Source organism: Aspergillus caelatus (assembly GCF_009193585.1).
Source record: "Aspergillus caelatus strain CBS 763.97 unplaced genomic scaffold BDV27scaffold_12, whole genome shotgun sequence".
NCBI lineage: Eukaryota > Fungi > Ascomycota > Eurotiomycetes > Eurotiales > Aspergillaceae > Aspergillus > Aspergillus caelatus.
In genome coordinates this window covers 20,237-43,522 of record NW_022475275.1, presented here as the reverse complement: position 1 = coordinate 43,522, position 23,286 = coordinate 20,237, and the positions used below count along the sequence as shown (strand labels likewise).

Sequence of the window (23,286 nt, the reverse complement as noted above, 5' to 3'; positions counted from 1 at the left end):
CATGCAAGAAGCGTTATTTTGGACGCTGGCTAGTGAGGCATTCTTCATAGAGACGTATTTGCACGTATATCATAATGATCAAGGACGAAAGAGTATATATCATTACTCATTACACAGACCGTAAAGTTCACAATAGCACTGCTGGGTATCTGGGCATCTAGATTTCGAGTCAGCTCATTGCGAATAATACCAAGCACGGGCGATGCTCACGAAACTGGGTCTTCTAAGAAGACCATATGCCAGAGCATTTCGAACACAGACCCAACGGTAAAGTTATCCAGACTTGTAGAGAAAGCCCAATCCCGCATGTGCACATAGTCCTCTCGTCGTCGCTGGCGAATCCGTTCTCTAGTGAGGCCGAACTGACCACAGCACACTCCACCGATCTCCTTTGGTACAGTTTCAATTGATGTGTTGAAGATTTCAGTGTAGATAGTGGTGAAATTACGGTATACAATGCTTGGGCTTGAAAGGAGCTCGGGGTCGAAAGGACGGACTGCGGTTGGACAGCCCGGACGATGCTGGCAACGAAGGTTCACATATCCTCTTTGCTTTACCGCCTCGAGGCGCAGCATAGATAGAACATTAGGCGAGTTTGTGTCGCCAACGTCATTATGCCATTGAGTAGCTGATGCGTGCATGAAAACTGTGATATCAGTCAAGGTATCGTAATTGTCAATAATGTGCGTTAAATACGCCATGCCCTCGCGCCCTTTATTCTCCGGAACCGGAAGATATCCAGGTTCATTATCAGCAGTATAGATATATGGTAACCATCTGTTTCAAAGATTATCAGCTCAGGTTCCGGCAATAGGAAATAGTTAATGCTAACTGAGGCTGAAGATCGTTCACCCAGGATACATTTTCTTCTCGTACTTTAGCCAAAACCAGTGCTTTGGATATTGTCAATGGTAGTGGGTCATAAGGACCATGAATCTTCTCTAATCAGCATTAGTGACGTTACAAATGTTTGATAGCAGTAGATCACACCTCGCACTGATACAGGGTCTTCCGGATTCAGCTTTGACGCAAGGGTTAGAAGCACTACACCCAGCAATATTACGTAGAGTACAAGAAAATGCCAGATGTACCGACGCCAAATCTGCATACAAGGACTAATTGATTGCCCCAAGGCATCCGAGAGCGTGCCCATTGTTCCGCCGCGGGTCATGGATGTCCGTGAGAAAAAGATCAACCGCTAGTGCCCTGAGCGGAGTTCAGATCGAGATACTGTGGGGCTAACGGTTAGGAACAGGAGTTCTACAGAAAGCACTCCGTAAAGAACATAGTAAATGCCGTTTAATCTATGATGGCTGAGTATCAATGATTACGCTCTTTCCCTCTGAATTAGAAACCGAATAAAACTGTAGATATCATGAGTATTCATTTTTGGAGGACACGTAATATGACCAATGATAGCCCTTCGATATTTTTAGACGGGGTCTCCCTTGGCATTCGAGAGAAATCTCCGTATCCACGTGATGCCAGTGTGAATCATTCTGCCTCAGGCACCAGTAATCAGGGACCGTTACAGTTCGGCACCAATAGGGGATGCTTCATAGGTACTACATCCAGTTGTTGACTTCAGGACTGATCACACCGCCCATTACCATCTTCATCCGACTGATTCTGGCCAAGTCTAACGAATGGCCACGAGTAGGGCTGCGTGACATGTAGAATTCAACAGCAGCCATCTATGTTCAGTCATCAGTGAGATAGGTACCCTCATTGGTGGTAAGCCTGCGATTATTATCACATTCCACCCTATCACAGGGATGAATGTTTACGAAGTCGGTGACAGCATGCCCCCTTTTTACTTTTTACTTGTGGTTGTTCAGAATCTGTCCAGACCACTCCTGAATCGACTACTATGAGGCATTTTCCACTTTTTTTAGTAATTACCCCTAGAACTATGTAAGAGGTGTCGATTTTTGCGTCTTCACGGCGGACTCCTTCCTAAATCTTCCGTATTAGGAACCCTCCGTACCCACTTCCCGACCCAACTGCAGAGCCTGGGCCGAAATGTGATAGAGCCTTGTTTTAGGAATAGTTGATGTTCCTAACTTACCCGATTTGTGGATCTCCACAATATGAAGCCTGATCGTTCTAGCCATGGCATTTTTACATGAATTGAAAGAATCAATATCCGTCAACTCTGAACATTGATCTGGTCGTGTGCAATGTTGCCTGGGTTCGTTGTAGCCGAGAATGTTGTCCATTTCCAGGGAAGGATTAGCGCCCGGAAGAGATCCGTTGTGGCCCAGGCGTTTCGGATGCGGGGTATAGACGAAGGTAAGATAACAAAAGGAACCTAGTGGTAGGGAGATGGTAGTGTACTATTGATTACCGGCATGTGTTCTTAGTAGGTCTACGCCGTCATTGGGTCGAGTCAGTCGACACTGGTAAATTCTTGGCCGAAAAGCGCTTATCACTTGACGTCGCGTGGGAAATGACCAGGGGCGCCTGACCAGTACGTAGTGTCTCGGAAAATTTTGGGGGGGACTCGGAAGTTCCTGGGCGATCAGGTTTTCATGTGCTTTTTCGTGGATAATATCAACTATTATGCAGAGCCTCTTCCAGGAACTCATTCCTGGCATATGGGTCCACGATAGATTTTGGATCCTGCAAAGTTCATACCGGATAATATCTTTGAAAGGGGGTAATATTGCCATGCTAGGAGCAAGTATTTTGCTATGGTATTCAAAACAAATTTCACCTACAATGACTGCCTACCCTCTTCTCCTTCTGAGCGAAAACCGCGGCAATATCTTCTGCCCACTTTGTGACGTTGGATTGAAAATCAGACAGAGAGGCGACCTCTGATTGGTTGGTGACGGTTAGCCTCGGGAGCCGAATGACTAACAGCATGCCTAAAGGGGGAAAGCGTCATTAAAAATGATGAACGGGAACCCGAGACTTCAGCCGGGATTTCGTCATGAGCACGTCTCGTTTGGTTAGAATGAAGTGATTATTGGTTTCTATCGATTGTTACCCTGAAGAGGGGCTAAAGATAGGCACACTTTCGGGGGCGATACTGCGCCACCTGGGCATTTCGACATTGTCGTTACTCTTCTAGAGCGTTTGCTTTCACCCATGTGGTCTCGAGCTCCCCCGGTCCGGCAGCAAAAGGTCTAGCCGAAAATGTTCTCCCCGCAATTTGGGTCTTGGCCGCTTGACCCAAACAAAGTAGAACAAAAAGAGTAGACTGAGATCATTCAACGTCACCACTTCGCTGACTTTTCCCTCTGCCCGCATAAACCCTGAGGACTGATTGATCAATTTCTGTGTAGTAAAAGTAAATACAGACTGAACATACTTTGAGGATTGTGTAATGGCAAATGAATGTAAGACATAAATAATTGGTGATCGAGCTGTCGTTTGCAGCGGTACTTTCAGCCCGTCCTAAGCATAGTTTGCATTCCTGCGCCTGGGCACCCACACCCACGCACTAAAATTCATTACACCTGCAGCTTGCTCCTGCATGAGACATTTCTTGACTGGATACCATCCGCGCGTTATCATCAGCTAGAGACACCCCTTTACTTTCATTCCGAAAATCGCATTTTCTTGCTTCTAGTTGGTGCACCCGACCCGTCTTCCCGGAACCACTTCGTGCCTACATCTGGGGTTCGGAACAAGTCGGAGAACCCACAAGAGGCATTTTACACTCTCCACGGTTACCAACGCTGCCTCAGCCCGGTCCTCAGCCCCGACATCTCCCGTCAAACTGTGGAGAAGCATATCGGAGGTGAAGACTGAAACGACTTCTGGACTTACTTTTGCTGTGATTATGGCTCCTGCTGAAAACATTAATATACCCCGTGCTTCCCCAGTAGAACCAGGTCCTCTCTACACAGATTTCTTCCAACAACAAGTCGCAAAGCAGCGCAATAATAACTATCACTCAACATCATTAAAAACCATGGTTGCCACATCTGTGAATCGCACTGCTCTGCACCCTGGTGGTGTCCAGTACGTCTCCCTCTTTTCTTAGTTCACCGTCCTGTATCCTGGCCAGGTCGGACTGGCCTACCTCTGGCCTCTGATCTCCCATCAACCACTCTTGTCTAGTACGGGTGTCATGGCTAACATCTATCAACTAGGCCTGGCAAGGGTCACACCGAGCTGGAGGAAGAGCTTCACGAGCACGCCCACATTGATTACGAGCGTGTCGCTATTGTATGATACCGCCCTATTTGATGTATACAACCGAAGGACCTGTCGCTAACGTTCAATAGATCGCTAACCCTGCCGTCGCTGCTCTCTACGAAGATGCTCTTGTATACGAAACTGGTACTGCCATCACATCGTCAGGTGCCCTGACTGCCTACTCTGGCGCCAAAACTGGTCGTTCCCCTTCAGATAAGCGTATTGTGAAGGAGGAATCTTCTGAGCAGGATATTTGGTGGGGACCCGTTAACAAGCCTATGACTCCCGATGTAAGTTTTACTCCACTCTGTATGCGCACATATATCGCGCATTTTGCCCCTTGCTTTGCCCTAGTGCAGATCGCTGGTGTTTTGCGTGGCCGAGAGGCCAAGCTTTCTTGGGATGTGGAGATAGGAATGCTGCGAGACAAACTAAAATACCTCAATAATCTTATGAGGCATTTTTATGCATGTCGTGTGGCAGTCCAATACTCTGGCCCTTGCTTGTGTCACTGTTGCGCGCTTTTATGCACTGGCTACATGCATCTGTCTCAAAGCGCCGTCTCACAACATATGACGTCATCCGTATAGGGCTGATTAGCTAATCCGTCTGACAGGTCTGGCGTATCAACCGTGAGCGTGCTGTCGACTACCTCAACACCCGCAACCGTATCTATGTCATTGATGGTTTCGCCGGCTGGGATGAGAGATATCGCATCAGTGTTCGTGTTGTCTGCGCTCGTGCCTACCATGCCCTCTTCATGAGGAACATGCTTATCCGCCCTTCCCAAGAGGAGCTCAAGCACTTCCATCCCGACTATGTCATCTACAACGCCGGCTCTTTCCCTGCCAACCGTTTTACCGAGGGTATGACCTCTGCTACCTCTGTCGCCATCAACTTCGCGGAGAAGGAGATGGTTATCCTGGGTACCGAGTATGCTGGAGAGATGAAGAAGGGTGTTTTCACCGTCCTGTTCTACGAGATGCCCGTCAAGCACAATGTCCTGACCCTCCACTCTTCTGCCAACGAGGGTAAGAATGGAGATGTTACCGTTTTCTTCGGTCTTTCTGGAACTGGCAAGACTACTCTTTCTGCCGACCCTAACCGTGCCCTGATTGGTGACGACGAGCACTGCTGGACCGACCGTGGTGTCTTCAACATTGAGGGTGGTTGCTACGCCAAGTGCATTGGTCTCTCTGCCGAGAAGGAACCCGATATTTTCAACGCCATCCGCTTCGGATCCGTCCTCGAGAACGTTGTTTTCGACCCCATCAGCCGTGTTGTCAACTACGATGACTCGACTTTGACTGAGAACACCCGTTGTGCTTACCCCATTGAGTACATCGATAACGCCAAGATTCCTTGCATCTCTGACAAGCACCCTACAAACATTATTCTCCTTACTTGTGACGCTCGCGGTGTCCTGCCTCCGATCTCGAAGCTCACCACCGAGCAGACTATGTTCCACTTCATCTCTGGTTACACCTCCAAGATGGCCGGCACTGAGGACGGTGTGACTGAGCCCCAGGCCACTTTCTCCTCTTGCTTCGCCCAGCCTTTCTTGGCTCTCCACCCCATGCGCTACGCTACCATGCTGGCTGAGAAGATCTCGCAGCACAAGGCCAATGCTTGGTTGCTCAACACCGGCTGGGTTGGCGCTGGCGCCACCACTGGCGGTAAGCGTTGCCCTCTCAAGTACACCCGTGCCATCTTGGATGCCATCCACAGCGGCGAGTTGGCCAACGCCGAGTACGAGGTCTACGATGTTTTCAACCTCCACGTGCCCAAGAGCTGCCCCAATGTTCCATCTGAGCTTCTGAACCCCAAGAACAGCTGGACTGCATCCACCAGCTTCAAGGATGAGGTCAACAAGCTCGCCAAGCTGTTTAACGAGAACTTCACCAAGTACGCCGACCAGGCAACCAAGGAGGTTATCGAGGCTGGTCCAGTGCTGGCATAAAATGTTTGCTATTTTTTGCTTGATTTCCTTTTGTCAACTGATTCCCTTTTGCTTTTCTATATTGCATGGCGTGTCGCGTTCTATTCTTTGGGTCATTTAAAAAAGCTTGACAAGACAAGCTGGGTCATACCATTTCGCATTCTGTTCGGTTATACTTTTTCCTTTATGATTGAATATGGGTTTGGCTATCCAGACTGGTCCATAGTACCTGTGAAATAAAAAGGAATGAAATTATATGCTAGACTTAAATATATGCATGCCCACCTTTTCTCCTAGTAGTGCTTTTTCACCCTCATTCCTCTTTGCCGCCTCTACGAAGAAAGTGTATCAACAATCAGCCTAACAACTCTCAGGTGGTCTTCAAAAAATTAAAAAGAAAATAAATAAAAATAAGAAAGATTTACTCAGATCTGAGCTAACTAACCCCACCAGCTTAGGAACCAATCCGGCTCAACGGTCAGTTAGTTCTATCTTAGTGGATCCTTCACCAATTCTCTTTCATTTTTTCTCCACCTCTCCATGCATTTCTAATCAGTTATCCGTAAGAAGAAACATACAGAGCGCTTGTAGCTGGAATGATCTGTAATCATCCGAACATCGTATGTAACCGTGCACACCAGCAAGCACTTAAGGCAAATACACCATATTCTATAAGTCTCTACACGCATTTCTCAATGCTGAAGGCACTGCATTCTGGATTTTAAATCAACCATATCGTTGATGGAGTTCCATCGCCAGAGCCATGTATTATCGCCTGTGACATCACTCACTATGTGGAGCAACCAAGCGAGGAATACACTTAGTGGCATAATTTAAAAAGTTGATATCTCCCACATGTGCAAGAGCAGAGCATCACTTGCTTGCCTCCATATCCAAATGAGCGGAGAAAATCAAGTTCGGAGCATATCGTGAAGCTTCATTCCAATTTTCTGTAGAAACAGATTAGTAAAAGCTTCTATTGGTGAGTTGCTTAGCTGCAGATAATAGCAAGTTAATGTATTGCGTATATTCCCATTTAATTTATACTGTTAAGTTGATGTGGACCCACACTCACACCCACACACCAAAGGATACCTTACCAATGCTCTTTCAGCAAAGACTATCGGGCAGAGTTAGCATGTGCGGTGCCCAGTTATGCTAGTGCAACTGGTTGATGCGTTGCTAGATTGGCCCATTGAAGCACTTACGTTTGTTGGCTATATCTCGAGATAAAGAAGAAGAGTCACCTTTGCTGCCTTTGGTTAGACTGAGTGTTTCTGTGGGACCCATTTCAGAATATCCCTGTGCTAAGGTGTAGATATTGGGATCACTTTCGACATTCTCTTGGGCTCTGAGAACGGCAACTTTGTGCCACCACTCGTATAGCCACTTGAGACTCACATCGCATGCCACATTGCATTTCACTTTAGGACCAAATCTCTTCCCACCAAAAGAGTGGAGCAATGGTGTTATTCCGAAGCACCTACTTTTGCCAATCTACATGCATGTACCCCTCACTTCAGCTGAGCTGAACACAGCCATCCCCACTATGGCAAACTGGAGCGTGAAAGCCCCACCTATCGGCCTGGCTATTTAATCTGCCTCGTCTCGCAAAGTCAACTCAGATCCTGGTGCAAACTCCCAATTCTACAAGTGAAACAAGACCCTATTGAGCAAACTACAATATGGTGAGTTGCTCGGCTCTCCTTCATAATTTCTACCTTGTACTAACATCACCGATACGATAGCCTCCCTACTCCCGTGAAGAGAGAGACAGGGTGACGGAAGAGTTCCATAAGCTTGTGAGTACATGCGGTCGATATGTACAAACTCTGCTAATGTCAGTAAATATTATAGAACAAGAACTATGATGGTAAGTCCGTTCCCTGTCGAACTACTGCCTCCAATATCTCACGCTTTATATCCATTAGATTTTATCGATTATGATGAGCTCAAGGCTGCTATAGAAGAAGGGCGCATAAATTTGACCGAAGAAGATATCAATAATCACATCCAAAAGCTGGACTGGAACGGCGATGGCAAAATTTCATTCGGCGGTATGTTAGCTCCGCCTGCAGGTCCATCCAGCATCAAAGCTCGCTCATACTTACTGGAATGAACAGAGTTTCTCGCAGCATATGGTAAACGGTCGGAGAGCAACAACTAGGGGTTTAAGGAACTAGACGTAATATCGAATCTCGTGATAATAGATTTCCAGACAAGCCTGTTTATTATCTGGAGTTGAGCAGTCAAGTTGCATAACAGCCTTAGGGTACATGCGCAATCGTCGAATAATTTAGTTGCAATGTCAAGTCTACATATAATGTCGATGGCGACGTGACCGGCCATCAGCTGTCTACTAATCGTCTACGTCAAAACAGTGCTCTGCGCTGCCTGGCAATCATTTGTGTAGTTGTCTTCGGTCAATCTGATAGTGACCCTCGCGCTCATGACTATCTGGTTTGTCGTTATAGATGACAGTTTACTGTAATTTAGGAGGTATGGGGTTGTTACTTTATGTATCAGTCAACTGATTAATGATAAAAGAATTCTGAAAGATTCAATTGCATGTACTTAGTACTGGAAACCTAGACCTTTCGTTCGAGTAAAAGCGTGTTTATTGTTGAAGGTTGTTGGCCAAGTCAAAAGACCTTCTACGTATTGTATACCTCAAATCAGTGCTTGGAAAGATTCAGTAAAACACCCTTGCAATGCACATTAGTCGACCGAGGCAAGTAACCCCCGGATTGTTGTTTAATAAAACTCGAAGACGATGATGATATTTGTTAGTAGGATATCCTTCAACTGAAGATCCTCGAATATTGATGGGTGATTCAGATACAGGGTCATACTAACACAATTTGTAGTTAAAAAGTTAGAGGATGTATTTTGCAAAGGGGGGATTGAGATATAATAAAACACAAATCCTAATCGTCCGCATGTTTCCACCGTGGTCAAGGTACCTATCGAGCAGTTTAAGCAGTGGATTAGGGTAATTCACTTTCACAATCTCGAGATAGAAATCCAGCTTCCACGGGAACCGTATATAACTCGCTTGGCAGCAGCATTAGCATGTTTCTCATACCGAGCCATGAAAACTTGTAAAGGAGGTGGTGATAGCTCCGAGGGGAGACTACCCGAGGCAAGTTCTGTTCAAGGTTTCAACGTAGCCATTGCAAGGCTCAATAGATGATGTGATACGATGGGACCTGTTCAATTGGTTTCTTGTTGGGGGTATCTTCGCGAATCTCTGTAAAGCCCGTCGAATGATTGCAAGCAGATTCACAATTCCTTTTCTTCCTTTTCTTGTCCTTCTTCGGTGCAGGGACTAAGTTATCCGGGGCACTTGAATAAAACCTTCGTGTTATTGTCCTCGTCTTAGGGCTCTTCTGTGCGGCAGCATTGCCATGAGTCTTAGGATCCAACCATATATTCAACTTACTTCTAACGGTCCATCCCCAGGAGGTCCAGCTCTATGATTGCAATGCGAGTTGCAGAAAAGACCTGCGTACAGCCTCAACATAAGGTCACCAAGAAATCCAATAACCACCCGCGACCGTTATCAACCAACGATGGCTTCGTGATAACCAACGTGATTAAACCTCCGATAGAAACAGCGAGAATCGGCAATTCGATGATTTGCCAAAGCCCTAGCTCCCCACAAGGTTTAGTTGACAGTTCGATAGGCACCCACGATAAGAGCTCCGGATACTCTATCGGCACACTGACCTCGTAGCTAAGCGGGTGGAGAACAACTCATTACCGACTTTCCACCCTTTACTTCCCGCCTCCCGTCCAGCTTCCGCCTGGGACTCCCGGTTCTGGCCCGAGTAAGAACTGAGACGACCCTGACCATGATGAGTCGTCCTTGGCAGTCCGACGACCTATGCCGTTGGGCATCTCTTTGCCGGAATGTTTTCCGCGGCTATGGCTCCGTGGATTTGTTGGGGGTTGATCATTTAGAATTGGACTGGGTTGACTGTATCTTGGCCTGTTGAGGTTTGTACGGTATTCTCTATTAGTGTTTCCAGGTAGGATGTGTCGACTTGTATCTGCACAACCTGACCACGTGAACGATATTTTCCGATTTCATACAGCCCACAATACAGAAGTCGATCTTTTGTCACCTAGCGGTTTGGTAACCATTGACCAATAGAAAGTACTCCCTATACCCAGTCATAGATCGTATCAGGGGTGTTAATTCGATTCGATACTGAAAGTTCTACATAGTAGTACACTTTCTTCTCGGAAAGTACCAAGCTATCCAGCCAGGAAGTGCATGTACAATGGGACCAGTTATTGTCCAGTACACCAAGGCAGACTTTTGAGAAACTGGACGCCCGTACGGTGGTACGCGATGTAGTCATCACTAACCCCTAATGAGTATCCCATCTATACCGGAGAACAGTTGTCCGGATTCCATGTGTCGTGCAGTATATTGCCTTATTGCTGACTCGTAAAGGAACCTAATCCTATTTAATCAATTTTCTTGCTACTTGCCTTAATGTGTATAGTAAGTGCCGGTTATCGGGCCCCGGGTATCCCTCGGAGGAAAGGACTAGGACTTGTGTGGGTGAATGGAGATACGGATATGTTTTCAGTTGTCGTTGCGATGTATCTTAATGAAATTGCGAAATCAAACGGAATAACTATATGCAGAACGGTCTTTGAACTGACCACAAACAGGCCTATGGCTAGGTCTGTATGAAGATACATGTGCCGCCCCTACAAATTCCGGGCAGACACACTCCCATCATAGGTTCAAGGCCTCAGTAATTGCGCTCCTCCGATTGGGTCCCGGGGAGTCGCCCGAGCCAGCACGGCGGAAGAAAATTACTCAGTCATACAGTCGATCTTACCACTTAGTATTTATCATATCCTCGGGTACGCCTGGCTCGGGTGGATGGACTGGTATTTGTTTGAAGATCGCCTGTATAGTACATGCGCACATACGTATATAGATTGAATACGCATTTGGCTGGTTCAATTTATATATAATTATCAATATGTATAGTTAAGTATCTGTATCCTTTATATAATTACTGACAGATTTGAAAATGCATTTTGGTCTTCGTGCAAATAGACAGTATTCTCATAGATTGATCAGGTATCGGAAAATCGATCGGGTTATCGTGGAACCACAAACGGACTAGTTCTTCCCCGAGTGAAGCATCGATACGGTAATATTACGACCCCCCACTTGCATAGAACGTGACATGCAGTGGAGCTTGTACTAGTACATACATAGTACTATTCCATGACTATGACTATGGTTCGAGTGAATATACTTTGGCTGAGAAAGAGGGGAACTCTCATCATTTTAGTATTCCAGATCATGATATCCAGATTATGTCTCCTGACTAGAAATCTAGTTAAAAAAAAATTATTATACGATTTAATGAAGAGATCGTTGCCCCCAGAGTCTTCAGCAACATGAATGTTCCCCGCATTCGTAGCGGCTTGATGCATAGGTTAATCCTTACTCTAGAGCTTTGCTTAGTACTATGACGTGTATGGAGAGGTACCAGAGGGACCGGAGACATGCTTAGATTGTGGGGACCTCCTTAGGTATTAGTATCCAGCGAAGATCGCTACATGAGAAAGTACTACTACTTACTTGCCAGTCAGCTTCGTTTCGTTCTCTAATGTATCGCCATTCGCCTTGACCGTGCCTGGTTCGGAAATAAGGTCGGTTCCTAATTCATGCTTTCCTCGTTAACTTTTTTACCAAAAAAAACTTATAACCCGAGAATATCCTCTAGCACTGAACCAAATTTCTTGACTGTACATGTGCTGTTCAATCCCCCGCAGTGTCACGCTTCATCATCTGACTGGCTACCAGAACTCACTCTACTGTTTCCTTCTATTTCAGTCGATCTCTTTTCTTTCCCCTCACTTACCTCCCTGCTTTTTCTCGTCCACGTCGGATTCTATTTTCGGATCTGTTTCTATTCCTCCTCTTCCCCTCCTTTCGTGTCTCTCGTGTAGTATCCCGCTATATACTACCGTATCCTTCGCTGGTAAGCTTCATCAATTCTTTTTCTCCTCACCGTCATACGTCTCCAGCCGCACTTGCGTAACGTCTCCTGATTACTTCTACCATCGACTAGTGAATGATCGCACGTGCTCTGCTCTCATTACTCTTATCATCATCTGCTTAAATTCCCACCAGGTATCACAACGGTGTGCTGACCTTCCAGGCTTATTGTAATTCCTCTTTGCGATCAGCAAAATGGCTTCTCCAACTACCAAAGAATCTCAGGCCGCGATGGACTTTCTACACCACCCCTACACCCGCACGGCCCTTCCTTTCATTAATGGTGGCCTAGCGGGCATGACAGCGACCACCGTCATCCAGCCAATTGACATGATCAAGGTGCGCCTTCAGTTGGCAGGGGAGGGTGTACGAACCGGCCCTCGCCCGACCGCGTTCGGCGTTGCCCGCGATATCATTGCCGGTGGAAAGATCCTTGATCTCTATACTGGTCTGTCGGCAGGCTTACTCCGCCAGGCTGTCTACACTACTGCCCGTCTGGGTTTCTTCGATACTTTTAGCAAAACGCTCAATAAACGCGCCGAAGCCGCAAATAGAAAGGTCACTTTCGCGGAGCGCGCCGGTGCGGGTCTCACCGCTGGTGGAATTGCTGCTATGATTGGTAATCCGGCCGATTTAGCCCTTGTGCGCATGCAGTCCGACGGCTTGAAGCCCCCAGAGGCGCGAGCAAACTACCGTTCGGTGGTGGATGCACTCTTCCGCATCTCCAAGAATGAGGGCATCCCAGCCTTGTGGGCCGGAGCTTTACCGACCGTTGTGCGGGCCATGGCTCTCAATGTCGGTCAGTTGACCTTCTTTGCTGAATCTAAGGCTCAGTTGAAGGCCCATACGTCCTTGTCGGCTCAAAACCAGACTTTTGCTGCTTCCGCGATCGCTGGTTTCTTTGCCAGCTTCCTTTCTTTACCCTTCGACTTCATCAAGACTCGTCTGCAGAAGCAGCAGAAAAATCCTAAGACCGGCCAGGTGCCGTACAAGGGTGTTCTGGATTGCGCTCGCAAAGTTGCCAAGGATGAGGGTTGGTTGAGGTTTTACCGCGGATTCGGGACGTACTATGTGCGGATCGCACCCCATGCGTTAGTCTCCCCACTCTCCACGCCGTTTTTTACTTAAGTGCTTATCACTAACCCCACGGACCCACTTTAGGATGGTCACGCTTATCGTGGCGGATTATCTCAACCTCATTACCAAGTAAACGAGTCAACATTCATTAATTGGACGACAGTTCAAGAGTCGCTTGGTGTAGAGAAAGAAACGTGTTGAGTTTCGCTCGAATGTGTCGACTTCCAATGATTGAATCACCGATCTTCTTGCGCTATCGGACCCAAGGACGTTTGCTTCCTGTTCACTCTGGGAAGTGCGACGTCCAGAATACGATGCGACCGCAGCAGAATCATCCAGTTCTAGTCGCTCTAGAGCTCTGTGTTAATAGAATATCCCGCTACTTGTTGTTCAGCTGGAAGTCTTTTAGCGAGCTGTTTATCGGATGCGTATCGAGAATATCAGCACGTTATTAGGAACAAAGCCGTGTGTCCTATGACGACTTTGAGGCAGAACAATAGCCCCTTGGAAAATACCCCTGTTAGTGCGGTCTTGAATTGTTTTTCTTTTTTCTTCTGGCTTTTCTTCTTCTGATGTTAGTATTGTTTACTGCGGGCGTACTGGAGTTTACTTGGGTTTCTGTTATCTCATGTCAACTTTAGTGGGACATGCGGAGATCATGGTTTATGCTCCAGCTTTCAGCGGGTGTTGTATGTACTCCAGGAAGCAGTTCCGATTGCCAGACATGTTTAATCCCGGGTCAATCAATAATATCAATTCTCAGAAGAGGTTAGTTGAATAACAAACTAGAACAATTTTGTTTGAAACCCGAGCAACGCCGTCCGGTATCTATTGAATTTACAGAGGTATTATTCGAAATGATCATCAACTAATCATCATCGACAGGAGCTGTACTCATCTCCTGTTTGATTCGTACATGATCTTGGCTGCCGAAACTTTCCTCGTCCTGCCTACGATCTGAATCCGAATTCTCTTCCGGATCCACATCCATCCCATTTTCGTCCTCGGCCCCGTCATCGTCAACGAGAGTGATCCCACTTTTCCTCGCCCCAGACCGTCTCCTCCGCGCCCCGTCGGATAACTCATCATCTTCCGCTTCCCGTCTCAACGCTGCTTCATATCGGCGCACCCTCCTAACCAAAACAGGATCCGACCGGAGATCAGCCGCAGTCAAGACAACCGAGCACACCGGACACTTAACGGAGCGAACACGACGTGCGCTGCGGCCGGCGGCTCCCGCCGGCTGGGGCGCGGGAACAGTCGTCGAACTATGCGCAATCATATCTTCAATCGCCTCGCGTTCAAAGCTATGCGGACATTTGGTACTTGTCACAGGGTCCTGGAAGTAAAGTAAAGTAAGGGGGCACTTGAGCGATATGCGCTCGCTCTCGATGGCGATCTCATCCGAGTCCGCCGGAGATGGAGATCTCCGACGACGCGTGCGCCGGACCGAGGAATCGGGCGTTTGCGCCGAAGCCTTAGTTGGATCTTCCAGATGTGAGAACCACGTTGATGCATGCGGTAGGGGAGGAATATCTTCGCCGGGGTGTTTCGCTTCGTGAATAATCCGATAGAACCCAATGTAAGCATTGTTGGACGAGTACCTGGCGCACAAAACATCCCAATCAGCCTCAAAATCAGATAAAACCAACAATAGAACATATACATACTTCTGCGTCAAAGAACGCTTATCCCACTCCACATAATTCTCCCCAAGTAACTCATCCAACCTCCTCGACGGCGGCACACTTTCGTCCTCTCTCTCCGCCTCCTCGTAATCCTCATCATCCTCATCATCGTCTTCCTCCCCGCCTCGCCCTCTAGTCCTCCTCCTCATACTCCTCTCAGAACTGCCATCCTGCTCAACCTCCCTCTCAACCGTCCCTAGAACCCCAACCAACCCATCAACCCTAACCTCCCCATCAATTGTCCCCCGCATCCTCGCCTCTAACCGTTCCGTAACACCACCCACCCTCCCCTCCAACTCCCTCAACCTCTCCTCCCAATCATCAGTATCCTCCTGCTGTCGCTGCACCCCATCCTCCTCCCTCTCATCAAAATTCTCCCTCTCCCCCCTCCGCTCCTTCAATCGCTGCAACCGCACCCGCGCATCAGTAAGCCGCTCATTAACCTCCCCAGCCGAATCGGTCAGCTTCTCCTCCGCGTGCTGGAGATGCGTCTTCAATGGTCGCAGCGACTGCGATTTAAGGAGTGATAGGAGCTTGTTTTGGGCTGTGGTGTGCAGGGGTGCGATCGGCGCTTCGTAGGCTGGGAGTGGGGGTGTTGTGGCTCGGGATCGTTGGCTTAGGGTTTGGGTATGGCGTTGGGCGCTGCTGCTTAAGTGGCGGGATCGGTGTCGTGATGTACTTGGGGTTGTCATTTTTTTCCCCCTTTCTTTTCTTGTCTTTTCTTTTTATTTTCTTTGTCGGGGTCTTGGTCGTTTCTTGGTTTTGGTGATGGTTGGCGTGGGTGAATTGTTGGTAGGTGGGTTTTCTGGTTGGGGAAAGCTTAGTTGCGCACTTGGAGTTGGGTTCTGGGCGATGTGCGACTTCGTATTTTTGAGGTGGATTGGAGAGCGAGGGCGTTTGTCCTGCTGTTTTTGGTGGGGAGGAATCGGTATTGGAGTGAGTGATGGCTTGGTTGATAAGAGATTATACACGCGACGCGACGGCGCTAGGCCCGTTTAGGTTATACATCTTTCTACTACTGAGCCGAGCATGGAGGTGTCTGGCTTTGGGGGATAAGGTAGAGGTTGCCCGGGCCTACGGGTGGTTACTTGACGGTAGGTATAGTATCATTGAATTTATTTATTATATATGCCATCGCCTCGGTTTGGGCTTATTGTGGAGTCTAATGTTGCATAGCAATGTGAGCTAGTGATTGACTGACATGTACCATATGCGCCAAAGAGCTTGGAGAGAAATTGAGTTGATAGACGGTCGAAGTGTATACACATCTAGGGAAACTAGACTTTGTAAAAGCAGAATGCGTGATAGAAACCTTGTCCATGTTAGCAAGCATATCATTCCTGACCACGATGAATACTCACTGGCTGCCTCCTTCTCTTCTTCGGTCATGAGCAGGGCGCCGGTGTTTCGATCCCTAACGCCCATGCGTTCACTCAAGGGGCCCAGCTCTTGATCGTCTTTCTCGTCTTCCCAGACTTCCAAGAACGGTTTCCGATACTGGAGCTCGAGGTTGTAATCCTCCGTTAATCTAAGACAGTCAGTCTATTGTAACGGTACCGTGATAGTGGGACTGGCAGGCTAAACTCACGCTCGAAAGGCTTCCCATGGCACAACATATTCCGGGATTTCTTCTACGGCCTCTTCCATGAAATAGCTGTATTTCCATCCGAAAGGAGGCCGGAAGATTCCATCTTCAGGAGTATCACCCGAGAATCGAACTCTGTAGATTGAATTGCCCCATTCAATCTTATTATCGTCCTCTTCAACCTCTCCATCCTCAGGCTCTGCCTCCTCCTCCTCCTCCTCCTTCTTGGCTGCAGTCTCGCGCTCCTTTCGCTTCGCATTCATCTCCGCCACTCGTGCACTGATGACGTCCGAATTGGGGCAAACTCCCAGGAATCGGCCACCCTTCTTCAGACACCCAGCTACATTGCGCAGCATCTGTCTTGCTTTCTCCTCGCTTTCAAATGCGTAATGAATCGTGAACATCGATGCTACCACATCGAAACCACCGCCGCCCCAGCGTGAACTCATCACCGATCCACCTGGCCCGGCATTGGGGTCAATGCCTACTTGCTGAACAATAGGGACATCCCCCAGATACTCCCCAAAGCAATCCTTAGGAGCGAACTCGGCATGGAAGAGAGGCCCACGCCGCCCCCTTGGCCCACGCCCAGTCCGCATACCGTTGTAACGCTCGCGCGCTTGGACAATAGAAATCTCGGCTGGATCCAGTCCAACATAGAGGTCCACTGGTTGAGGAGCTAGCTGCCACTTGCCCAAGTCACCCCCCTTGCCACACCCCAGATCTACAACCAACAGACGTTTATCTTCCATGGGGGGCGGGGCGGTGTCATCCGCCCAGTCCTTGGTGCCAATGGACCTAGACACGAACTCCTCATCCGGTGAGAACTTCTGAATGAGAGTGCTTTTGATCCAGTTGTTGAAGCTTCGTAGGCCTTTAATCTTACTCTCGGTCTTTCGCCACTCTCTTCCGCGCTGGGGTACAGCATTGTAGTGGTGACGGACAATGTCAGTCACCCCACGGTTCTGAGAAAATCGCATAGCTTCCTCTTGCTGGGAACGCTCTCTTTCTTCCTGTTTCCGACGCAGAGTTTCGCGATCGACCAAGCCCATCCGGGCACCACCGCCAGGGCGCTTGCGCTTACGCGCCTGCGCGTCGGGCGATGGAGAACGCGGTGGAGCGAGGGGTGAGGGAGATCTGTTTGACGGTTCATTACGGTTGGACTGCCGCGCCGTCTCATTCATGTCGCGACGAGCGTAAGCTGATGGGGGTGTTCTGCCACGCTTTCGTAGTTGTTGATGTCGTTCTTGGAGACGCCTGCGCTTGGAATACCCAGGTTTTGGTTCCTCCTGTACAGCCTGTTTCTCTATCAGTTTCTGCTTCGTTGCCGTATATCTATTGTTTTCAGGCTAGCTACCGTAGGAGAGGCAAGAGCTCCATTGTGAGCCTCGGTAGACTCTGGGGCTGGACTGGCAGCTTGTGGGCTAGACATTTTGAAGTTGCTAGGTGATATATATGCGTCTGATAGTCGCGATGGCTTCTGCCCTGTGTTCTCGGATTCTATTGAAAGTGGGAGTGGATCACGAGAAATTTGTTCTTGATGAGCGGACGTTGTGTTTCGCACCGCGGACTGCGTCGTCGGGGAAGGTCCACCGAGAACCTGATATAATCCCAGTCTTATTAGCAAGGGGAGGTTGAGCTTATTTTGAATGAGTCGCAAAAGCTTGACAAAGTGAATTAAATTTCTCTGAAAAAAGTCTGAAGTTGAAATCATTGGATCGGCACGCAAATGCACTGCAGGCGGGAATAAACTAGGCGGGCATTGAGGGATTCCAAAAAGACAGGGAATAATCCTCGCAAGACATAACACAAGACACTTACCGAAGGAAAAGACTCTTGCGCCGGTGGATTATCTAGAGCTGAAATGGATTGAGCAGGTTGGGGTTGTGTTGATGGTACAGCCGATGATTGCTGAGCCTCCCAAGAGTCCCGTGCAGGATCGTACATGCTGCTCCTCCTACCCTTACTGCCTCCGCCTTCCGCACCTTGCGCTTGCGGATTCTCATCAGCCATGACGCGCAGTTCGGGTGGCTGTTATTTCTCGACACTTTGGAAAAATCATGATTATAAATGTAACTTGTCTAAAGCGAGAGTGAAAGGAACAGCTTGCGACGATGCGCTCTTTCCTGACTCTGGTTATGGTTAAGTCTGCGTTGCGCAAACCGGGTTTCCTTTGACCGCATCCGGGAGTCAATCATCTTGAGCACATCGTTGTCTTTCTTTGCTCATTATGGCAGTGTCACCGGAAGTCTCCATGAAAGGTAGTGTGCATCGACTATCGAAGGAAAGGTAGCGCTATATGTGGGTTGTATATTTCCTCGTTCTTGCCCATCATCCAAATATCAAAATGGGGGCTGGCGAAACCTTATGATCAAGCCCAAAAAAGAAAAAAATACATTGTTCTACGTGTTTGAAATGACTCGGATCATGGAGTAGCAGGCTTAATGGTGTAACCATCAGCTTTCCTTTATATCTTCCTTTCGACTTTGTATGACTTCCCAACTGACAACATACGCCGCTGTAGGGAGGGTGTCAGGACAGAGTCAAAACCGGCAGACCAGCACAAAGGTTTAGCGCATCGTTATGCAATATATAATTGAGCAATAAAATAACTCGCTCTATGGTATGTTTAGGTACTATACAAATAGACATTAACGCGTGAATACAAATGCCCGTAACGCCACGCTCGCATAACTAAAGCAGACCCGAGAAACAATGAAGAACAAAGTTATGGCGCAGTTGGTTTCTTTGGAGACTTGACATTCAGTACTTGTCTCATCCGTCGTAGCTTTGCCCACCATTCGCGGTCGCTAGCCTTTTTGGCTTCACTGTTTTCTTCGTCAACTGCCAGACCATCCGCCGAGGGAGTTTCGGAAACAGCACGGCTATCTACAGACACCGTTGATCTAATATGTCGGCGATGTTTCACTTTGAGCGCTTGAGCCAGGAGTTCCCATCCACTGCGTAGCTCGGCTGACTTCTCAGATGGCTTTCCGGTACCGCTCTGAGCCTTGCCGCTGACCCATGGGCAGTACTCCATGTGCTCAGTAGCAACGTCGAGTGCATCGTAAACAGATATATCGCCGTTGTCCTTCGGTTTGTACATCCAGAGACCCAAGCGCCGGAAGCAGGCACCACAGCCTGCCAAACCTGCCGCACCATCTGCGACGGAGTCCCACCCAAAGAAAGCAAGTGCAAAAGCCGTCCGGTTAATCGAGGTTTCTCGCGTAGATCGACTTTGAACGGAATCCAGTTGGTTTTCATCGACGCGTTGAGGAGTTTGCGGCACAGCTATCTCGGTATGCTCCTCAATTCTCTGGAAATCATCTGGCAATATCTTGATTATGGTCTCGAGGTCAAATGGCTCAGGGGTCTGGATGATTTCTTGAGATGGCAGCTGATCGGCCATCTTAGCGATGTTCAGATAGCGTGTCCGGAGACCAGAGATTGCTGTATCGGGGTTGGATAAGGCCAAACGATGGATCGTAGCTATTAAGCAAGTCAGTCGGGAGTCTTACAATTTGCATTATGAGGACAAACCATCGCAGCCCCTGTTTCGCCATGGACAATTCTCGCCATGCCCTTGCAGTAGAAGAGTAGCATATTCTTCGACGAGTTTGGCGCCTATACCACAATTAGTACGGTATGTTCACCATAAATCCAAGATGAAATAACGCAGTCACAACTTACGAACTTCCTTCCTCTCTTGTACCTTTTCGCTGTCATACCCATCGAGCTCATCGAGCTCATCTGGCAGTTTGACGACAACGGAACCGCCACACCCTCCTACGCATGCCACTCGCGACACATCTGTACAGATCCAGCCACGCTTAGCCCATTCCAGCTCGTTTATCGCCGACGGTTTCGGTGACCATCGATCAACCCGGCGAAATGTCTCCAGTCTTTCAAGAAAACGCTCGCGATCCCAAGGGACGTAACTCGGCCGCGAGGAGGACGACACTGACGAATCTCGAGAGCTTGAACGAGCAACCCTCAAAACCGTTTTTCGCACAGATGCAAGATCAGTCCCATCCTGACGATCACTCAAGCGAGCCTTTTTCGCTGCCAAATCCGCGGAGATTCGCTCATTTGTAATTGCTGCTGTTATTGCTGTAGTTGCCGCGGGGGTAGGTTTGGTCGAGGATTCGGCATTCGAAGGTTTCGTCAATGATTCCAGAACTCGATGAAACTTGCGCTTCTTAGTTTCCACAGCATACGACATATTCTTAGACGTGCGCGGGACGTCCTTTGTAGGTGAATAGAGAATGACCTTGGAGCTGTTGTGTTGGTTGGCAATCCCATTCTAAGAGATGATCGGAGCTAAAGGCGCTAAACCCGGATAGGCACTTATCTACCAGGTGCCTCAGGACAACAAATGTTATAAATTTCCAGATCAGTGACAGGGTTTTCAACATATTCCCTGCTGCATTCGATATTCTCTAAAGAATGTATGTACGATGGTAATGTTATCTGTCACATCAATAACTGTTTATAAAGTGTTCCATATGCAGTTGGGGGAAATTGATGGTTCGATTCGTACACTTTTCCTACTAGTATACTGTAGCTAAGGCACATATTCGGACGCAACCCCTTTGCTGGGTCAATTCGATAGGAAACTGTGTATGTTAAACCTCAACAGCAGCTAGAGAAGCGTGAAATGTATGCATTTTACAACTAACGAATCATCAATGTTAATATTGCATATGAAATTGTTGGAAAATCACTAAACGTCAACAGACGATGAAATCATGCCACCATGATTGGTTCGCGCTCCTCGGGGTCTCCGCCTCTCGTCTGTCCGCAACTTCCCGCAATTTATTTGTCTCGAAAGATCAGACAATTTCTCCAAACATCAATTGCTGCCATAGCCCTCATTATGGCTTCCTTGGGGAGCTCCGTGTCCCTCATGCGGAGTTTTACTCCCCGGCTGTCCAAGGAAATCTTCACCTGCCGTCAATGTCTAGGGCGAAGCCAGAATTATGCGACGAGATCCGCTTTCCGTAAGAATCTCGCTGTCTCGCCCTTTACTCAGAATACCAGCAAGCTCAATTTGCCTGCTTCATTCTCGAGAACGAAAACCGCAATTCCCAACATCTTCAAAAGATCGGCCTCAGATTCCGCAGTAGCAAGTGCTGTAGAGGAAGGGGCATCCAATGCGAAATCCAGCTTTCCTAAAGTCAGCGACAAGACGGTGGCATACTGGCTGCTAGGCAGTGCGGCTAGCGTCTTTGGTATTGTGGTTTTTGGTGGTCTCACCAGATTGACAGAATCTGGGTGCGCTCCCCCCTAAAGAAGTATCCTGATAATAATACTGACAGCCAACTGGTATAGCCTGAGTATCACAGAATGGCGTCCCGTTACCGGATCTCTTCCCCCTATGAACGCAGAAGACTGGGAGTCTGAGTTCGCAAAGTATCGCGCATCTCCTGAATTTCAATTGTTGAACCCGCACATGACCCTCTCTGAGTTTAAGTCGATCTACTACATGGAATGGATTCACCGTCTTTGGGGTCGATTTGTTGGGCTGTCGTTCGTGCTTCCGGCTCTCTATTTCGTAGCTCGCAAGAAGGTTAGCAAGCCAATGGCATTGCGGCTTGGTGGTATTGCTGGCTTGATCGGTTTCCAAGGTTTTATCGGTTGGTGGATGGTCAAGTCCGGTCTCAAGGATGATCTCTTTGCACCAGGCAGCCACCCCCGGGTGAGCCAGTACCGTTTGACGGCGCACCTTGGAGCTGCATTCCTCTGCTATGTTGCGATGCTTTGGAACGGTCTTGCTATACTCCGTTCACGCCGCCTGTTGGCCGATCCTGAGGCTGGCATCAAGTTGCTGGACTCGCTCCGTGACCCCAAACTCAAGATCTTTCGTCGCTCGGTTGCCGGTTTGGCAGCTCTTGTTTTCGTGACGGCCATGTCTGGTGCTCTGGTTGCTGGTCTGGATGCAGGTCTCATCTACAACGAGTTTCCCACTATGGGCACAGGACTGGCTCCGCCCAAGTCGGAGCTCTTCGACGAAAGGTATTCACGTCATGAGGACAGATCTGATCTGTGGTGGAGGAATATGCTTGAAAACCCGTCCCTTGTTCAACTGGACCATCGTATCTTGGCTATGACCACCTTCACTACCATTATGGCTTTGTGGGCATACACTCGTCGGTCCCCTACCATGAAGCGACTTCTCCCACCTGCTGCTAAGAAGGGTGTGCACGGGGTTGTTGCCTTTGCATTCTGCCAGGTCGGCCTGGGTATCTCCACACTGCTCTATCTTGTTCCCACCCCTCTTGCCTCTGCCCATCAGGCTGGAAGCTTGTTCCTTCTGACCTGGGTTCTGGTTCTCGGAAGCCGGGTCTGGCACCCGTCGAGGACTGCCAAGCTTCTGCAGATGGCAGTCAAGGCCCGTGGCCAAGCAATGTCCGGTGCGGCTGCTCATGGTCCTCGTAAGCTTTGAGTGGGTTTTCGCACCGCTGAAAATGGGACAGGTCGTTACTGGCCTAGCCAGCCTCTTTAAAATACCATGCTATACTAACGAATGTTTAGATCATTCTTGAATGTGTTATAATCTCTACTTTTATATTGTACAATAGGAAAACATGCATTGTATTTTGAAAGAGATTTATTAATACGTATTCGGGCTAATAGCATCGCTTGCCCCTTATAGCAAGCAAGACCACCCATTAGTTGTTGGAGACTCCAACTGACATTAGATATCAATCAACAAAGGAATCTACAGGGCGGCGAGGAAGCTAGGGCCCTGTTAATTTGCACTGTTTGCTTGATAGCGGTACCTGACTCACCTATCGTCACGTGCAGCTCT

General features: G+C 48.3%; 9 protein-coding genes across 9 annotated transcripts; 4 read left to right on the top strand and 5 right to left on the bottom strand.

The window, feature by feature from the left end:
- Positions 1-102: 102 nt before the first annotated feature.
- Positions 103-1,108, bottom strand: BDV27DRAFT_141230 (DUF3431 domain-containing protein; the record flags this gene model as incomplete). The annotated part of the gene is made up of 4 exons (XM_032069785.1): positions 103-157; positions 211-777; positions 833-941; positions 991-1,108. The coding sequence occupies 4 exons, from the start codon at positions 1,106-1,108 to the stop codon at positions 103-105; spliced, it is 849 nt and encodes a 282-aa protein (XP_031932461.1).
- A 1,843-nt stretch (positions 1,109-2,951) lies between these two features.
- On the bottom strand, positions 2,952-3,488 carry BDV27DRAFT_120841 (uncharacterized protein). The gene is made up of 2 exons (XM_032065223.1): positions 3,317-3,488; positions 2,952-3,260 (listed from the first exon to the last, which is right to left on the bottom strand). Exons 1-2 carry the CDS (start codon positions 3,351-3,353, stop codon positions 3,088-3,090), a joined length of 210 nt encoding a protein of 69 aa, XP_031932460.1. The 5' UTR covers positions 3,354-3,488; the 3' UTR covers positions 2,952-3,087.
- A 221-nt stretch (positions 3,489-3,709) lies between these two features.
- acuF (phosphoenolpyruvate carboxykinase PCK1) lies at positions 3,710-6,360 on the top strand. The gene is made up of 4 exons (XM_032065222.1): positions 3,710-3,972; positions 4,104-4,179; positions 4,239-4,439; positions 4,766-6,360. The coding sequence occupies exons 1-4, from the start codon at positions 3,791-3,793 to the stop codon at positions 6,107-6,109; spliced, it is 1,803 nt and encodes a 600-aa protein (XP_031932459.1). The 5' UTR covers positions 3,710-3,790; the 3' UTR covers positions 6,110-6,360.
- Positions 6,361-7,710: 1,350 nt separating this feature from the next.
- On the top strand, positions 7,711-8,594 carry BDV27DRAFT_120838 (EF-hand domain-containing protein). Its single transcript, XM_032065221.1, has 5 exons — positions 7,711-7,776; positions 7,837-7,890; positions 7,946-7,961; positions 8,020-8,145; positions 8,212-8,594. The coding sequence occupies exons 1-5, from the start codon at positions 7,774-7,776 to the stop codon at positions 8,253-8,255; spliced, it is 243 nt and encodes an 80-aa protein (XP_031932458.1). The 5' UTR covers positions 7,711-7,773; the 3' UTR covers positions 8,256-8,594.
- Positions 8,595-11,714: 3,120 nt separating this feature from the next.
- On the top strand, positions 11,715-14,008 carry BDV27DRAFT_120833 (putative mitochondrial dicarboxylate carrier protein). The gene is made up of 4 exons (XM_032065220.1): positions 11,715-11,878; positions 11,931-12,108; positions 12,199-13,216; positions 13,287-14,008. Exons 3-4 carry the CDS (start codon positions 12,321-12,323, stop codon positions 13,333-13,335), a joined length of 945 nt encoding a protein of 314 aa, XP_031932457.1. The 5' UTR covers positions 11,715-11,878; positions 11,931-12,108; positions 12,199-12,320; the 3' UTR covers positions 13,336-14,008.
- Positions 14,009-14,023: 15 nt separating this feature from the next.
- BDV27DRAFT_120831 (SUMO ligase MMS21) lies at positions 14,024-15,148 on the bottom strand. Its single transcript, XM_032065219.1, has 2 exons — positions 14,873-15,148; positions 14,024-14,806 (listed from the first exon to the last, which is right to left on the bottom strand). The coding sequence occupies exons 1-2, from the start codon at positions 15,139-15,141 to the stop codon at positions 14,071-14,073; spliced, it is 1,005 nt and encodes a 334-aa protein (XP_031932456.1). The 5' UTR covers positions 15,142-15,148; the 3' UTR covers positions 14,024-14,070.
- Positions 15,149-16,017: 869 nt separating this feature from the next.
- abd1 (mRNA (guanine-N7)-methyltransferase) lies at positions 16,018-18,369 on the bottom strand. Its single transcript, XM_032065218.1, has 5 exons — positions 18,297-18,369; positions 17,833-18,075; positions 16,479-17,773; positions 16,252-16,418; positions 16,018-16,202 (listed from the first exon to the last, which is right to left on the bottom strand). Exons 2-5 carry the CDS (start codon positions 17,905-17,907, stop codon positions 16,168-16,170), a joined length of 1,572 nt encoding a protein of 523 aa, XP_031932455.1. The 5' UTR covers positions 17,908-18,075; positions 18,297-18,369; the 3' UTR covers positions 16,018-16,167.
- A 696-nt stretch (positions 18,370-19,065) lies between these two features.
- BDV27DRAFT_120829 (uncharacterized protein) lies at positions 19,066-20,843 on the bottom strand. The gene is made up of 3 exons (XM_032065217.1): positions 20,166-20,843; positions 20,016-20,099; positions 19,066-19,964 (listed from the first exon to the last, which is right to left on the bottom strand). Exons 1-3 carry the CDS (start codon positions 20,695-20,697, stop codon positions 19,204-19,206), a joined length of 1,377 nt encoding a protein of 458 aa, XP_031932454.1. The 5' UTR covers positions 20,698-20,843; the 3' UTR covers positions 19,066-19,203.
- Positions 20,844-21,325: 482 nt separating this feature from the next.
- Positions 21,326-23,084, top strand: cox15 (cytochrome c oxidase assembly protein cox15). Its single transcript, XM_032065216.1, has 2 exons — positions 21,326-21,748; positions 21,806-23,084. Exons 1-2 carry the CDS (start codon positions 21,352-21,354, stop codon positions 22,918-22,920), a joined length of 1,512 nt encoding a protein of 503 aa, XP_031932453.1. The 5' UTR covers positions 21,326-21,351; the 3' UTR covers positions 22,921-23,084.
- Positions 23,085-23,286: the final 202 nt, after the last annotated feature.